Raw genomic sequence first — 17,253 nt, 5'->3', positions numbered from 1 at the left:
CTCTTTCTGGCTGTCTCTCTGTCTGCAGGGAGTCGGTGTGTGAGTGAGAGTGTTTGGTGACAGCGACCTGCTGTTAGTACGTTTGATGTAATGGTGCGGCTTCTAGTAGGTTAGTTTTGTCTTTAGGGCCGATGTCTTCAGATTAGGTTTGTTTATTGGTCGTGAGCTGGCGAGCAGTTTTAGGACGGTGGAGTTGGGCTGTACAGACGATAACATGTCCAATCCCTCCAGAGACAGGTGTTCAAGTATCTGGATTGTCTGGCAGCATCGCATGTTTGAGGATGGGGATGTGGGGCACAAGTGGAACGCTTGCCTTCATAGGCCGGCCGAGGGGCGCCCTGACCTGGGGGCCGGGCCGGCCAAGGGGTGCACTCACACCGGTGCTCCGCTGGCTCCTCAGCCAGCGGACGCCGCTGCTCTGTGGGGGGACGGCGCCCCACCGACTGAGCCCGAGGCAGGGGAGGGATACAACGGGCAGGCAGAAACTCAGGGAGGGAAACAGCCACCTGACTCGGGCAGTGAGAATTTAACTGATGACAGCTCAGCTGCCCCGAGTTCTACAAAGTCTCTGAGTATTTTCCAGATACAGAGAAACTTATTGAAAGCGTGTCAGCTTTGCAGGAAGTAGTTGGATTTGATTTGCTGGATTAAAGAAAAAAGTTTCCGTTTGAGAAATCACGTAACCGGTCTCAGAAAGATGCATAAGGCCAATAAAAGAAGAAGTTCTAAAAGGTTAAAGGATGAGTAAATCATGAGCGTGTTGCACTGGGTGACCTTCCTCTTACTGTTTCCTCTACCCATTTTTATCATCTTTTTCTCTCAAGTCTTTTTTGCACACAGGGAAGGATGGCTCCTCCTCCCAAACTGCTATGCTAGTGCTAATAACGTCAAGACAGCTCTCCTGAATCCCACAGCAACCACTAGAACTGACTTGATCACGTGCCGACTCAACGCCAACTTTCCACTCCAACAAAAGGGATGCCAAACATGTACTACTGATGCTGCTGCAAAGATGGCCTTCATCACAGAGATGCCTTCTTCCTCGGGCCAGCCCGGTCAGAGGAAGACAATTGGCCAGAGTCATGGATGCCTCAGGAGAGACCACCTACAGGAGGACCACATCCTCTGCCCTGAAAGGTGCCATCCAGCTGGGTATGGGTTACACAGTGGGTAACCTGAGCTCCAAGCCGGAGAGAGACGTGTTGATGCAGGACTTCTACGTGGTAGAGTATCTTCTTCCCCAGCGAGGACAGTAATTTGACCCGAGCCCACCATTTTCCAGATTTTCATTTCAAAACCTACATTCCTGTGGCTTTCCACTTTTTCAGAGAACTGTTAGGCATCAGACCGGATGACTACCTGTACTTGCTGTGCATTGGGCCCCTGATCGAGTTTTCCAACCCAGGAGCAAGTGGGTCAGTTTTCTATCTGACCAAGGAGAACAAGTTCATCACCAAGACTGTCATGTATAAGGAGGATGAGTTTCTATAAAAATTGCTGCCCGGATACTATATGTGCAAAAGGTTGGAGTCTGCAGTTTCCTTGCACTGGCTGCTGGAGGAGCCACTGATTCATGGAGCCAGGCTGGATGTCCATGATCGCTGCACTCCAGGACTTTTCCAGAAACTGGTTTCCACCAGAAATATCACCTTACAGCGCATAGTGGCTGCAGCAGGATCAGGACTCGACAACACCGAGGCGGTAGCTCAGCTGCTCAACATGAGGTCTACATGCTGCACAAGAGACATTTTAAAGCTACGGATTCAAAGAACCGTGTGAAGAGGAGCTGAAGACGCTGAGGGACTGCGACAGGGGAGCAGAACATCCACACAGAAATGACCTTTCTTCCAGAACTTGGGGGAGTATTGTGCTCAGTGGGAGACGAAGAAGATCTGGTTTTCTTTTTTCTAATTTGTGTAACGAGGGAAAGTCCTGGCTGCATTATGGCTTTGGTTTTATTTATTTATTTATTTGTTGTGCAAATTGTGTAAACACAACACCCACTGCACGTTGTCCGTCTTGGGAGAGAGATCCCTCCTCTGTTGTGAGGCTTCTTCCTATTTTTTCTCCCTGTTAAAGGTTTTTTTTTTTTAGGGAGTTGTTCCTCATCCGATGCAAGGGGCTACGGACAGGATGTTGTGTTGCTGCAAAATCCCCCTGAGGAGAATGTGTGTTTGTGATGTTGGGCTGTGCAAGCAGAGTTTACTTGAGTTGAAACCTGTGTGCTGTTATAAATGTTTGTTTAAACTGCTCAATGGGACTTTTTTTTAAACTATTTCCATTTTATGAGGTGGATCACAAGAAGGTGACCATGTCTGAACGTCAGCTGTTGGACTGGAACGTAAGCGGGATGAATGGACTTTCAGAAGATATCTCCCCTGCTCTCTGGCTCTCTCTGTCTTTTGGGAACGTTAAAGATGTAAGCACTTGTTTGTAAGTTGACAAATGTTGTTCATATTGTTCCCTACCGCCTTTCCTCTCTACAGCCAAAAAAGACGTTTTAGCTTTGCCATGCTGCTGGCTAGAAGATCAATCTGGACCAGGTGGAAGTCAGCAGTATCTCCTCTCACACCCACTGGACACGAGACACCCTCTGTTGTCTTAGACTGGAAGAAAAATCAGGTTCTCAGTCAGCAGCTCTTCAGGTTTTCAGTCAGCGGCTCTTCAGGTTTTCAGTCAGCGGCTCTTCAAGTTTTCAGTCAGTGGCTCTTCAGGTTTTCAGTCAGTGGCTCTTCAGGTTTTCAGTCAGCGGCTCTTCAAGTTTTCAGTCAGTGGCTCTTCAGGTTTTCAGTAAGTGGCTCTTCAGGTTTTCAGTCAGTGGCTCTTCAGGTTTTCAGTCAGCGGCTCTTCAAGTTTTCAGTCAGTGGCTCTTCAGGTTTTCAGTCAGCGGCTCTTCAGGTTCTCAGTCAGCGGCTCTTCAGGTTTTCAGTCAGCGGCTCTTCAGGTTTTCAGTCAGCGGCTCTTCAGGTTCTCAGTCAGTGGCTCTTCAGGTTCTCAGTCAGCGGCTCTTCAGGTTTTCAGTCAGCGGCTCTTCAGGTTTTCAGTCAGCGGCTCTTCAGGTTCTCAGTCAGTGGCTCTTCAGGTTCTCAGTCAGCGGCTCTTCAGGTTCTCAGTCAGTGGCTCTTCAGGTTCTCAGTCAGTGGCTCTTCAGGTTCTCAGTCAGTGGCTCTTCAGGTTCTCAGTCAGCAGCTCTTCAGGTTTTCAGTCAGCGGCTCTTCAGGTTTTCAGTCAGCGGCTCTTCAGGTTTTCAGTAAGTGGCTCTTCAGGTTTTCAGTCAGCGGCTCTTCAGGTTTTCAGTCAGCGGCTCTTCAGGTTTTCAGTCAGCGGCTCTTCAGGTTTTCAGTCAGCGGCTCTTCAGGTTTTCAGTCAGCGGCTCTTCAGGTTTTCAGTCAGCGGCTCTTCAGGTTTTCAGTCAGTGGCTCTTCAGGTTTTCAGTCAGTGGCTCTTCAGGTTTTCAGTCAGTGGCTCTTCAGGTTTTCAGTCAGTGGCTCTTCCAATAAATTGGGGTAAAATGGGTCCATTCTTTCAATTTGTTCAGAAAATGATTCCCCACTTATACTTGATGGAAGTAGCTTTTGCGGGTTAGAGGGGTATTTTGGCGGTTCAGAGGGGTATTTTTTGCAGGTAGAGGGGTATTTCTTGTGGTTTAGAGGGGTATTTTGGCGGTTTAAAGGGGTATTAACAGGTTTGTTGTAACATGGATGATATGCTGCTGCACTGACTGTAGGGTGTGTTGTTGACACGGTGTATTATTAGCTGACTGATGTTTTTTCTTTGTTTGTTTGTTTGTTTGTTTATGGTTGTGTTATGTTTGTGTCTTCGTTTCTGTGAGTTGTTTAGCAATAAGTCCATTGTCACTTCTTTACAATATCTGTTGGAGCAAGTCTGGAGACCACTGAGGTCTTTACCTATCTGGGCAGCGCCGCGACAGATACAAACTCCTCTGACTTAGAAGTGGACCGAAGAATTCAAGCGGCCACAAAAGCCTTTGGTGCCCTCCACAGACCACTTTGGTCCTGCCATGACATCAGCTGACAACAAGGATTAAGGTCTACAACACAGCTGTTCTCCCGTCTCTACTGTCCTCCACTGAATGCCCGACCCGTATCGCAGCCTACCAGGAGGCTCACCGGCATGCAGCTTGGGCTGCTGCAGATCAGAGGGGAGGAAAAGGTGCCCGACGTGGGAGTACTGAGCTGTGCTGGTACTGTCAGTGTTGAAGCCCTAACAACAGCCCCCCAGCTCACATGGGCCGGCCACGTGAGAAGAACGCCACACAACTGCCTGCCAGAGAAGGTTTTGTACGGGGAGCTGGGCCAGGGAAAGAATAAAACAGCTAGCTGAGCTAGCAAGAAGTCCCAAACACCATGCCTCTATCAATGTAAAGATAAGAACTTACACTCCTTACTCTGAATGAGGGCCCGGAGCCAGGTCTGCACAAACCTAGAGTGAGATGGCAATCAGATCTGAACATACAACAATTGATGAACAACTCTGGTCGGATTTATGTCAAGGCAGTTGGTCAGCCTAACAAGAGGGATCGCCGGTTTGAATCCCCGTGTTACCTCCAGCTTGGTCGGGCGTCCCTACAGACACAATTGGCCGTGTCTGCGGGTGGGAAGCTGGATGTGGGTATGTGTCCTGGTCATTGCACTAGTGCCTTCTTTGGTTGGTCGGGGTGCCTGTTTGGGGGGGAGGGGGAACTGGGGGGGAATAGCGTGATCCTCCCACGCACTACGTCCCCTTGGTGAAACTCCTCACTGTCAGGTGAAAAGAAGTGACTGGTGACTCCACATGTATGGGAGGAGGCATGTGGTAGTCTGCAGCCCTCCCCGGATCACCGGAGGGGGTGGAGCAGAGACCGGGACGGCTCAGGAGAGTGGGGTGATTGGGAGAAAGGGGGGGGGCAGTTTGTCAGGTACCATTAATGCCCGGCACAGACTGGTTCACTATAATTTCCTCCATCAAACTCACCCCACAGAAACTACATAAATCCAAATGTGTCAGGATGTGCTTCAGGTGTGGTATGGAGGCCGGCTCCTTCCTGCACGGTACCTGGCTCTGTACAAAGGTGAGGCCTTTCAGTACAACCCCTGTTAAACCTTGACCCAGATCACAGGAGTTACCGTCCCATCAGATCTTGAGGCTTCTTACTGGGGAATCTCACACTCATCAGCAGAGCCTCAACCACGTGCCAGATCAGATGTTGGAAATGGCTTCATGTGTGGCCAGGAAATGCACAACAGTGACGTGGAAACCTGATTCCCCTCTCCTCGCTGATAGATGGTCTTTGGAAATGAACAGTTGTGCACCTCTTGAAAAGATCCCATCTACTCTTAGAACAGGATACAGCACCTTCCTGGTACACAGGCACAGTACTGACGCCACCACAGACAGGGATGTGATCATCTGGTTAGCCAGCAGGCCTCTTTTAAAGATATAGCGCTGTTTTAGTGCAGAGTCTCTGTATTTCACTCCATGCGAGGTGGCCTTTTTCCCCCCGTCTTCCGTTTACAGTAAGGGTAAGGTATTAGGGGGGGGGGATTTTCTGTTCTATTGTTGTTAAAATGGGTTTGAAAAGGAAAAATAAAATTCCAAAAAAATTTCAATTTCTCTCTCTCTCTACATACTATATATATATATATATCCATAGATATCTCCCTGCATCTCTGTCCTCCCAGTGCATATTTCTTCCGTATGAGTGCATGTATGTGTGCGAGAGGTGTTTTTGATGGTAAATGTAAACCACATGGCAGAAGAGCCCTCTCTCTCGCTCTCTTTCCCCCTCACCCTCCAGCAGATTTTAGTCCTAAAGCAACAGTTTTCTCTGAAGACCCAAGATATCAATGTTTATATCTATCTATCTATCTATCTATGTCTGTCTGTCTATATATCTATCTATCCATCCGTCTGCACCACAGATGTGGTCGTTGTTTGAGCAACATGGACTCGTGGCTCACCAGAATCAGAAGGTGCACATCCCTGATAGGGAGGAACGCTGGTTTGAACAGGGAGTCAAAGAGGCCATCTATGTGAAGAGGGAACGCCCATCCCTGAACCGGGAGGGGGGGTAAGAGTACACCCGTCACCATCTTACAATGCTGTGATTGCAACTATTCCTCCACCATCTGCGAACAGTACACATGACCACTGTAATGGTCAAGGCAATCTGCATATGAAACCGATCACTGGTTTCAGTTGTAACAGAACTGGGCCAGTTTGGGTGGTTATGCCACTGTATTGTTTATAAGGGTGGGGACACCTGCAGTCAGGTGAGGACACCGTATTGTTTATAAGGGTGGGGACACCTGCAGTCAGGTGAGGACACTGTATTGTTTATAAGGGTGGGGACACCTGCAGTCAGGTGAGACTAATGACGTCACTTAGATGAGTCATGGAATGTTTCTCCTTCTTCCCGTTGTGTCCACATGAACTGACTCAATTTCCTAGGATTTCTACACACGGATTACTGAGCACGCATAGAGACACATGGACTCGGTTTGACCAGAATCAAGAGACACATCATCTGAGTCTGAGCTCAACTCCTTTATTCCGACGTCATTAGTATGCTGCAGCCAAGCATCATAGGATACATGTAGTTTATCCCATGAAAAAACTGCAAACACAGATTAACCATCCCACCACCTCTCTCCTACCTGCCCCCTGTCGCTCCAAACCCCTCTTCACGTTTATTCTTCTCTCTCTAACTGCAATTTGACCTTGTTCTCTCTCTCCCAACGTGTTTCTCTCTCTTTATCTTTCTACCTTTCTCTCTCTATAGCCCTCTCTCATCTCTACAAACTTTTTTTGCGTCTCTGATTTACACTGTTCTCATTCTGCACATCTGAAACGAGGCTGAATCTCTCTCGCTCTGCTTGATGGTGTAATCCCTGTTTTTACATTAAAAATGTCATGTTGGATGTTTTTCCTGCTGGTATTTATTAACAACAGCCATTCAGTGTATTAGCAGAAAGGAAAAGAAGGAGGAGGAGAAGAAGAAGAAGAAGAAGAAGAAGAAGAAGAAATTGGAAGTTGAATGCAGAAGCGTAAGTAAGTCACTGTTCATATGGCACCTTTCTCGAGCAGAGACATTACAAAGTGCTTCACAGAGGAAATTAATCATAAACGTGCATATACACACAAGGATACACAATAAAAGCAGAAATGAATAGAAAATAGAAAAATTACATAAAGGCAAGTCTAAACAAATGGGTCTTGAGCTGCTTGTTAAAGGTGTCCACGGTGTCCTAAGAACCTAAGTCCAAAGGGAGAGAGTTCCAAAGTGTAGGGGCCACAAACTCAAAAGCACAGTCTCCTTTAGTTTAAAGCCTAGATGGAGGAACAACCAACAAAACCTGGTCAGAGGACCTTGGAGACCTGCTGGTGACATAGGGCTGCAGTAGATCTCTAATTTAGGCAGGTGCACGACCATGCAGAGCTCTACAGGTGATCACCAGAACTTTGAACTGGATCCTGAATTTGATGGGCAGCCAGTGAGGAGCAATGAGAATCGGTGTCACATGAGACCTTTTGGAGGACCCGATCAAGAGTTTAACAGCAGCATGTTGGACCACCGTTAAACAATCCAAGGATGTGTCGCTGAGGCATGTGAAAAGGCGGATACAGTAGTCAAGACGGGACGATATAAAAGCATGAATTAACGTTTCCATCTCCACTTGAGACACAGTGGGCCTGAGCGAATCAGACACTTGACATGTTGGTCCACAGTCTGAGCCTGATCCTTAATGACACCTCGATTTCTTGTGAGAATTTAACCAACAAGGCAGAGACCAAGATCATCCCTTATCTTAGGGACAAGACTAGGAGGGGCAGAAATTGTTTTGTCCGCATTTAGCTGTGAGAAGTTATCTGCCATCCAGTTTTTGTAGCATATAGGCAGTTATTTAACACTAGAACGACCGGGATTTCACTCCTACCTAAAACAACCATGGGTGGTCAAATGGAAGACTGGTTGTTAAACCATACTCTGTCAAGATAAATACCTTTAGAGAATGAATATGGTCCTTTATCCAAGGGGAGGTCTTGACCAAAAGAGCCGATCTAGTTTTAATAGGGGCCACTTTATCCTGTGCTGAAAGGGATGGCTTGTTAACAGATTGCACCAAGTAGTCAACATCACTGTGCATATATACCAGTGTTAAAATGGTAGAAGGGAATTGGTTGAAAACTTTGCAGCAGAAAGGTGGTTAAGGATGCGAGGGCTAATGATATGCCGGCAGGGTAAGGAATCTAAATTAAATGACAAAATCAAATAATATACAGTTGTGATCAGTAATAAGAAGATCCTTAGAAAATAAAGAATCAATATTCAAACCAAGAGTAAAAACAAGGTCCAGAATATGCCCTCTGTTGCGTATAGGGCCTGATAAATGGTCAGGGAAATTAAAAAACTCTGTGATATTAATAAAACTAGAGGCAAAACTGCCCGAAACATCATCAACATGAACGTTAAAACCATCAACAATGATAAATCGGGATAGCTTAAGGACAGAGGGCAAAAAGTCAGTGGATTCAGTCAAAAATGATCCATTCAGGCCAGGGGGATGGGAGATTAAAGTGCAATAAAAAAAAGGATTACTACGTCCAACTTTAATCATTTGAAGTTCAAAAGAAGAAAATGACAACTTCGGGCTGATATAGAGCGTTGGTCTCCATTGTATCGCTCTATGTGGGGCAAGGCAAACATCCTTAAAATGAATCGTGCTCCGAAATTCAACTACCCACTGCAGGCTCTCCCGATCCGAATCCCACTGCACTACTTTAAAGAATTTGCAATAAATTCTTATGGAATAATAAACGCCCAAGAATGAGCCTGCGAAAACTGCAGAGGCCAGTGGACAGAGGAGGCCTTGCGGTGCCTAACCTGTTATTTTACCATTACGCTTTCACTCTCAGGCATATGGCACAGTGGTCCTTGCCCCCAGAGAGAGCTCCCCGTGACTCCATCTTGAGAGCACCATTTGCACTCCTCTTACACCCATGAACTATATCACAGCCAAACCAACCCCACAGTATCGGTCACCTCCTGTTTTGTCCCATATTCAGTGGGTTTGGGAGAGAATAGCTCAGATCCTTAAATTTTATCCCTTTCTTCATCAGTCCGCCGGGATCTGGCTAAATCCCAAGCCCTGTATAGATTAATCACCCTTCCTCTGGAAGTCCTGGTTTCAGAAAGGTATCACAGTCCTAGGCGGCTTGTATCAGGAAGAAACATTAAAAATCCTTTGAGGCACTTAGTCAGGAATTCGACTTACCACACACTCAAATTTGGAAGTATTTGCAGTTAAGACACCTGCTGGTACAAATTTTTGGCTCGCTGTCAATAGCCCCATCTAGTGGTGACACTCTAGAGAGAGTCCTTAAGATCTTTGGACGTGGTCATGGGGCTTCTGTCTACTACTCTATGATCTTTACAGCCTCAGATTCCAATATACTGACCCTAAATTTGACATGGGAAACTGATTTAAAGGTTTCATTTTCAGAGGCACAATGGGGAAGAATACTTAGGAATGGGAAACAAACTGTCAAGGGAATTGCAAACAAGGCTGATCCAATTCAACATTATAAACAGAGTCTACTGGACGCCATTTAGGCTGAGTAGAGTGGGTTTGGTGGACAGCTCAGAGTGCTGGAGGTTTCTTGACAAATATGGTACTTTAGTACACATGCTTTGGAGTTGCCCAAAAATACAGGAGTTCTGGTCTGCTACACATATTGATTTAAAAAAAATTACCAGCTTAGACATCCCTTTCTCTTCCAGTCTGTTTATTTTGGGTGGCCCCTCTGCATTAAGTGACTTGACTCCACCGCTTGCTGTCTGGATCCAGACTGCCCTTATGTTAGGACGGAAACTCGTGGTCAAAGAATGGAAAGCCGCGTTATTATTTTTCCCACCTGGATTCCGGGAAGACCCACCCCTACTCTATCTCTGATTGGCTAACCCTATCCCTAACCCTAACCAACCTAACGAACGGAGGCAACGAGTACTAGCCAATCAGAGGCAGAGTTCCCGGAATGCGGGTGGGGAAAAAAACAAGTTGGAAAGCCTCCTCTGCACCAGCGCCATCTTTGTGGCACACTTCTCTTGGCCAGCTGGCTGCCCCAGAACAGTTCTCATATAGGCTGCTTGATAAGGTGGAGGAATATCACTTGAAATGGGGGCAGTACCGTTCTTATATATTGAGCGTTTAATGGCGTTTCGAGCTCATAAAAATAGCAGTAACATATCACATGAAATGCAAATAACTGAGATCCATTTGGTTAGAATACCCGTCGACAAGCAACGCTGTCAACCTTTAAGCACTCCACGCATCACAGTCATGTTTTTTCTTCTTTTGTTTGTTTGGTTTTATGTGTTTGTTTTTTTCCCTCATTTTTTTCTTTCCTTATTTCAGGATGTCTCTCCTATATTTTATTTATTTTTGGTCTGGTTGTGTTTGTTTCGTTTCTATCGCATTCTGATTTCATATCCATGTTATTTGTAATTGAAATACTTACTATATATATATATATATGTGTGTGTGTAAACTACTAATAAGACATGTTAGCCCCTAGCTAGCGAGTCTGACCCTTTAGCCGAGCGGTTAGTGATGCCGCCTTGTGGTGCAGTACACCCCGTATCGAACCCCGCACCGGGCAAGAAAATAACCGGTTACATTGGTGGCAGCGGTGGGATCCGGAAGTGTGCAGATCCTCATAAGTCTCTTCGGAGCGCGGGAATAACAAAGCGCGAGGGCGCGCTTCCGGGGAGGGTGACGACTGTAAACTACTAATAAGACACATTAGTCCATAACTAACGGGTCTGGCCCTTTAGCCGAGCGGTTAGTGACGTCGCCTTGTGGTGCAGTCCACCTCGTATCAAATCCCGCACCGGGCAAGAAAATAACCGGTTACATATATTTTTTTTGTTTATTGTGAAAAAAATAAACAATCAAAAGAAGAAATTGGCACAGTGCTCACCAAGCGACGTACGAAGAGGCTCCTGAACACCACAGCAAGACCTCCTCCTCCTCCACCACGGCGAGAACTTCTAGGCAAGCTGTAAACAGTGTGACCCTTCGGGCAGAGCCCGGCGAGATCCTGGCTGTTTTACCTGTGCACTTTAACAAGGTAAAAAAAACACAAAACCGTCGGACCTTCGGATCTTAATTTATTAGTAGCTTTAAGTTGGCTAGCAGCTGAACATAGCTTACAGGACCATCTCGGCTGCTGCCGGCCCAACTAGCTTCATTTTTAGCCTGGTGGCTAGGCTAGCCGGTGGCTTTATTGAGGATTTTAAGCTTTTTGCACTTTTATGCCAATTTGCTTGCTAACTGCCTGACAACAAACATGGCCGTGTGTGTGGACTGCTGTCCTACCTTTGCACAACTGAAGACTGATGTTACCTGACTGCAGGCTGAACTCAGGGAGAGGGACAAGTTAATCCCGGACCTATCATCCGTGGCCACAGCGCAGTCAAAACACCTCTCTCTCCTGGGCAATAAGAGGGGCACCAGCCCGTCCTGCCCCCTACACCACACAGCATCGGCCCAGGACAATGACACCACTATTCCGTGGTCTGGAGGTGAAGCGATCCACTCTACAGGCCTCTCTACCCTGGGGGAGGACGTGTGGCTCAGGCTTGGAGCAAAACCTAAGACCCAAATTTGCTCAACGCGCCATCCATCCCAGAGCCTTGAGTCCAGGTTAAGAACTGTAAACGCCACATGGCTAAACACCGCCTCCAACCGCTTTCAAATGAGGCTTTGCAGCTTGGAAATAAATTTCAAGTCTTGGAAAATCTGACCTCCCCAACTCCCCCAGTACATCCTGATCCGGCGGGCTGTCCTTCCTCGGCTGCTCCTCCTGACCTTCCAGCAAATGGATTTGACATTCTGGACAACAAAGACTTCCCTCCGCTGACCAGTGTGTCGCATCCAGGAGCGGAACGCTCCCCATCGGCTACTGCTCACAACCACGGATCCCGAAAAGAAACCTCATCCGTTCGACGTAGGTTATTGAAAGAGGCAGTGTCCAAACACACTGCCGGCTCTAAACTGGCCACTGGTGGCACCCCCCCCCCCGGTGCTGTTTCCCCCACACTGGCTGGGAGCTCCCATCCACCGGTGTATGATGGTCGGGTACGCTCTTCTACTGCACCCATTCCACAGCCACTTTCTGTTCTGATTGTGGGTGACTCCATCATCAGGGACGTCAGGTCGACCAGAGCTGCAACACTGCTTTCCAGGTGCCAAGGTAAATGGCCTTCTGGTAGAACTTCCTAGTCTGCTACCTCAATATACCTTTGTTGACAACGTTGTCGTTCACGTTGGCACAAATGATATTCCACGGCAGCAGTCAGAGCTTTTAAAATCGGGTTTCATGCCTCTTTTTAACCTTTTAAAACTTAGTGAGAAGGAAGTTTTTATCTCTGGCCCACTTCCCACTTCCGGCCGTGGCATTGGTCGTTTTAGCAGACTTCTACAGCTTCACACCTGGCTTCAGTCGCAGTGCTCTCGTTTACAGTTTGGTTTTATTGACCATTTTAATCTGTTCTGGGAGCGCTCTTCTATTTTTAAACGTGATGGACTCCATCCAGATCCAGCAGGCTCAAGAATGCTGGCTGCAAACCTGTTTTATTCCACTGCCTCCAACTCTCGTGTTTGTGCTATGGACAATGTTTTGTGCCCGCACACAGGTGCAGACAGTTCCGTCACTAATTGACGATCACAGGGGCAGAGTGCTTTCAATTTTGGCTCTGCGGTAAACCATACCTGTTCAAGTCCTTTGGTGAGTCCGACCCATCATACCAGTGACTTTCACTCTGCCACATTAATTCCTGTAATAATAAACCATAGACACAGACCCCGTGATCTCCCTGTAACATACAGGGAGCTAAACAGTTTATCACCAGTTCGGACTTCAGTTATCAGCCCCCCACAAAGCCAGGCACCTCACACAATAAAAATGGCTACATTAAACGTCAGGTCGCTAACTAATAAGTCATTTTTAGTTAATGATCTTATAAGTACCTATAACCTGGACTTCACCCTACTGACCGAGCCCTGGCTGGATAGAAATGGCGCAGTCGCGCTTATTGAGACTGCGCCTCCTGGCTTCAAATTCATCCAGACCACCAGATCTGATAAGAGAGGCGGTTAGGGTCTCTGATTCCTACAGCTGCAAGGAAATCCCCCTGGGGAAATTCATGTCTTCTGAACACCTTGCTCTTACTACACACTGTACTGCTACGATTTCATTAATTACTGACAATCAGCCACCAGAACCTAAACATGGCTTTCTTGATGAATTTCCGGAGCTACTGTCTGTGGTTTCCACCGATTATGATTATTTCATCATCCTGGGTGATTTTAATGTTCATGTTGACAATCAAACAGACTCCGATGCTAGAAACCTGACTGGCTTACTGGAGGCATTTGCTCTCTCTCAGCATGTTTCCGGACCATAAGGGGCATACTCTAGACTGAGTCCTATCAAAAGGACTTCATATTACGGTACCCCGTGTCATGGATGCTGCTATCTCTGACCACTCTTGTACATTTGTTGATGTGTCTGCTCTTCCTGTACAACAGAAGAGCACTCGCATGACCAAAAAACGCTTCATGGACAATAACAGAATTAAAACCTTGAAGAAAACCGTAAATGAGTTGTCACTGCTCATGTCATCACAAACTGAGGATCTTGTGAACGACGTCAACTTAAAAATACGGAATATCTTTAACAACATTGCACCTGTTAAAACTAAAAACATAAAACCAAAAGCCCCCTGGAGAAGTGGGGTGGTTATTAGGCCGCTTAAGAGAGACTGTCGCCAAGCAGAAGGACAGTGGAGAAAGACTAAACTTCAGGTTCACCATGAAATTTACAAGGACAGACTGAACAAGTACTGCAAAGAAATTAAACAGGCCAGACAGTCTTTCTTCTCTAAAATCATTAGTGAAAATATTAACAATAGTAAAGTGCTTTTCTCCACTACTGACCGACTTATTAGTCCACCATCTCCAAACCCATCAGAGATGCTGTCCACTCAAATATGTGAGCACTTCGCTACATTCTTCAATAACACAATTACTGCCATTAGACAGAACATTAGTGCCTCAAGATCCAGTAATGAACCTACCCTCCAGTTCTCCAGAAATATCACTGGCGCCATGTCTCACTTTGACCCTCTAGACCTTAACAGTCTAGACAATATTGTTAGGCAGCTCAGGTCGTCCACCTGCTGCTTGGATCCTCTCCCTACCACATTTTAAAAAATGTTTTTAATTGCTTAGCACATGTTTTAGAAATTATTAACTACTCTCTTCAGGCAGGTATATTTCCTGCAGCACTTAAGACAGCTGTCGTTAAACCACTTCTGAAGAAGCGCAACCTTGATGCGACTGCTATTGTCAAGTATAGGCCCATCTCCAACTTACCATTCCTCAGCAAAATCCTTCAAAAAACAGTTTATTCTCAAGTTAATAACTATTTAATATAAAAAACCCTACTACCCTTTATCATTCAGGTTTTCGATCTCACCATAGCACAGAAACCACACTTATCAAAGTTGTGAACGATCTGCATATGAACACCGATTCTAATAAATTATCTGTTCTTGTGCTCCTGGATCTCAGTGCTGCTTTCGACACTGTTGATCATGATGTTTTGCTAGAGAGATTAGACCGGCCTCTGTGACCCGGTTCTCAGCTGGCTCAGAACATACCTACAGGACAGGCAGTTCTTTGTCTATTGGAGACTTTTCCTAGAACAAAGTGAGTATAATGTGTGGGGTACCCCAAGGTTCAATTCTTGGACCATTATACTATTTAATCTCTATATGCTCCCACTCACACATGTTATACAGAAACACAAAATAAATTACCATAATTATGCAGATGATTCACAACTGTACATATCCCTATCTCCTGATGACCTAGCTCCCATACGTTCCCTAATTCAGTGTATTGACGATATCAATCTATGGATGTCAGAGAACTTTTTACAACTGAACAAAGACAAGACAGAAATACTTATTTTTGGTCCAAAGACTGAGACAGAGAATTGCAGCTCATCTCAGCTCTCTGTCTCTGGAGTGCAAAGGTGAAGCTAGAAATCTGGGTGTAATCATGGACAGTGATCTAAACTTTAAGAGCCACATCAATCATCTCACAAGATCAGCCTTCTACCATCTTAAAAACATTTCAAATCTAAGGGGCTTTCTATCAATATCGGACTGTGAGAAATTAATCCATGCTGTTATAACAAGCAGACTAGACTACTGGACTATTCACCGGCCTCCCAAAATCAGTTGTGCGCCAACTACAGTTAATTCAAAATGCGGCAGCACGTGTTCTCACCAGAACTAAAAAGTATGAGCACATTACACCTGTTCCTAGACCTCTGCATTGGCTCCCCGCTAAAACTAGAATTGATTTTTAAAATTCTGTTAATTGTATACAAAGCGCTAAATGGCCTCGCACCATCACGCCATATTAAAGACATGTTAGTTCCCTATAAACCAGCAAGACCTCTCAGGTCCAACGGCAGTGGTCTTTTAACCATCCCTCGTGCAGGTATACAGCAGGGGAGGCTGCATTTTCTGTTTACGCCCCAAGTAGATGGAACGCCCTGCCTGAGGACCTGAGAGAGGCCCCCACACTGGACACATTTAAAAGCAGGTTAAAAACCTGACTTTTCAAAACAGCCTACGGCTAAGTTGTTGGTCTGTGTGTGTGTGTGTGTGTGTGTGTGTGTGTGTGTGTGTGTGTGTGTGTATTTTCTGTACTAACACCTGTTGATATGCATATTTATTGTCTGTATTTGCACTTTTATGATTGAGTTGTAATTGTATTGTCATTTTATGTAAAGCACATTGTGTTGCCCTGAGTATGAAATGTGCTATACAAATAAAGTTTGACTTGATATGTGCAAGCAGTTGCTTGCTACCGAACCGGTACTCCCGCACCGCGGGCGACAACGTTAACCAGTCGACTAAAGGGTCCGACCCGTAGCCAAGGGCTACCGTGTCTACTTATCCATGCACGTTACAGTACATTCTGCAGGACTCTGCGCGCTGTCTTTCTGCTGGAGGAATTTTCCACGTGGGCTTTCCCGAGGACAAAGTCCTCATTTAGATCCACTATCGGATGAATCCCGCATGGCTGGTTCTACCGGACGTGTTCCGTGGGGACTGGGGGGACACCATAACACCGTAGCGCCCCCTGCAGCTCGTCTTGTCTGGTTCTACCGGACGTGTTGCGTGGGGACTGGAGGGGGACACCATAACACCGTAGCGCCCCCTGCAGCTCGTCTTGTCCGGAAAAACCGCTGTTGTCGCGTGGTGGCATTAAAGCCTCTACTCACTGCCGTGTTGCGCACGTGTGCATGTTTTCTAGCTTTCAAAGCTCTGAATCCTCCAGTCAGGCTGGCGCGAAATACTACACAGCCAACACGCACACGCACACGCACACACACAAGCAGGCGCGCACGCGCACAACGCAATGTCATGTTAAACTCTGGTTTATCTAACTTTCAAACATGACCTAGACAGATAGATAGACAGATAGATAGACGGACAGACAGACGGACAGGACAGACAGGGACTCACAGACTCTGAACCCGGACCGGGGGGAGCTGTCTCTCTCTCCGGCTGGCTGGCTGTTGTACAGACTGGTGACGTTGCCTCTCTCACACACGTTGACGCAGCGGCCGTGTGAACAGCGCACCTTACAGACGGACGGCGTGAACATCACCTGGATCCGGTCTGCACCGCCCCCGGCGCCCCCGATGCCCCCGGCGCCCCCGGTCCGGCCGCCCGTCTGTCCGTCCGCCGGCAGAGGGGACAGGTTGAGGAAGAAGCAGACCATCGGTAGAACCAGAACCAGAACCCTGGGCTGCAACATGTCGCACTATCAGTGTGTCTGTGTGTGTGCGTGTGTCTGTGTGTGTGCGTGTGTGCGTGTGTGTCCCGTTTTCACAGTTGACAATGTCGCATTGTAAGAACTAAAAAAGAGGCGCAAGAGCCCGGTTCCCACAGCGAAGCCAGAACTCGACCCAACGCCGCAGCTCTCAACAGTAACTCCCTCTCCCTCTGTTCCTCTCCCTCTGTTCCTCTCCCTCTGTTCCTCTCTCTCTGCGCGGTGTAGAGAGAGTGAGGGAAGGAGGGAAGGAAAAAGAGGAGGAAAATTTCAGCGCACTCTTCCTCCTCTCCACTCTGTGCTCGAAGAAACACTGATTCCAAAAAAACAGAAG

At 46.8% G+C, this 17,253-nt stretch overlaps 1 protein-coding gene across 7 annotated transcripts in view; it reads right to left on the bottom strand.

Annotated features, from left to right (window-relative positions):
• The window catches only part of LOC130115159 (latent-transforming growth factor beta-binding protein 4), a 171,190-nt gene extending 154,237 nt beyond the window's left edge, over nt 1-16,953 (bottom strand). For all 7 annotated transcript variants that reach the window (XM_056282773.1, XM_056282776.1, XM_056282778.1 and 4 more), the window contains exon 1: nt 16,610-16,953. In XM_056282773.1, coding sequence (XP_056138748.1) covers nt 16,610-16,904 — 295 coding nt within the window. In that variant the 5' untranslated portion in view covers nt 16,905-16,953. The remainder of the gene's footprint in view (nt 1-16,609) is intronic.
• Between the last annotated feature and the right edge of the window lie 300 nt (nt 16,954-17,253).

Source organism: Lampris incognitus, chromosome 7 (assembly GCF_029633865.1).
Source record: "Lampris incognitus isolate fLamInc1 chromosome 7, fLamInc1.hap2, whole genome shotgun sequence".
NCBI lineage: Eukaryota > Metazoa > Chordata > Actinopteri > Lampriformes > Lampridae > Lampris > Lampris incognitus.
The sequence above is the reverse complement of the archived record's forward strand: the minus strand, read 5'-3'. Positions and strand labels throughout refer to the sequence as shown.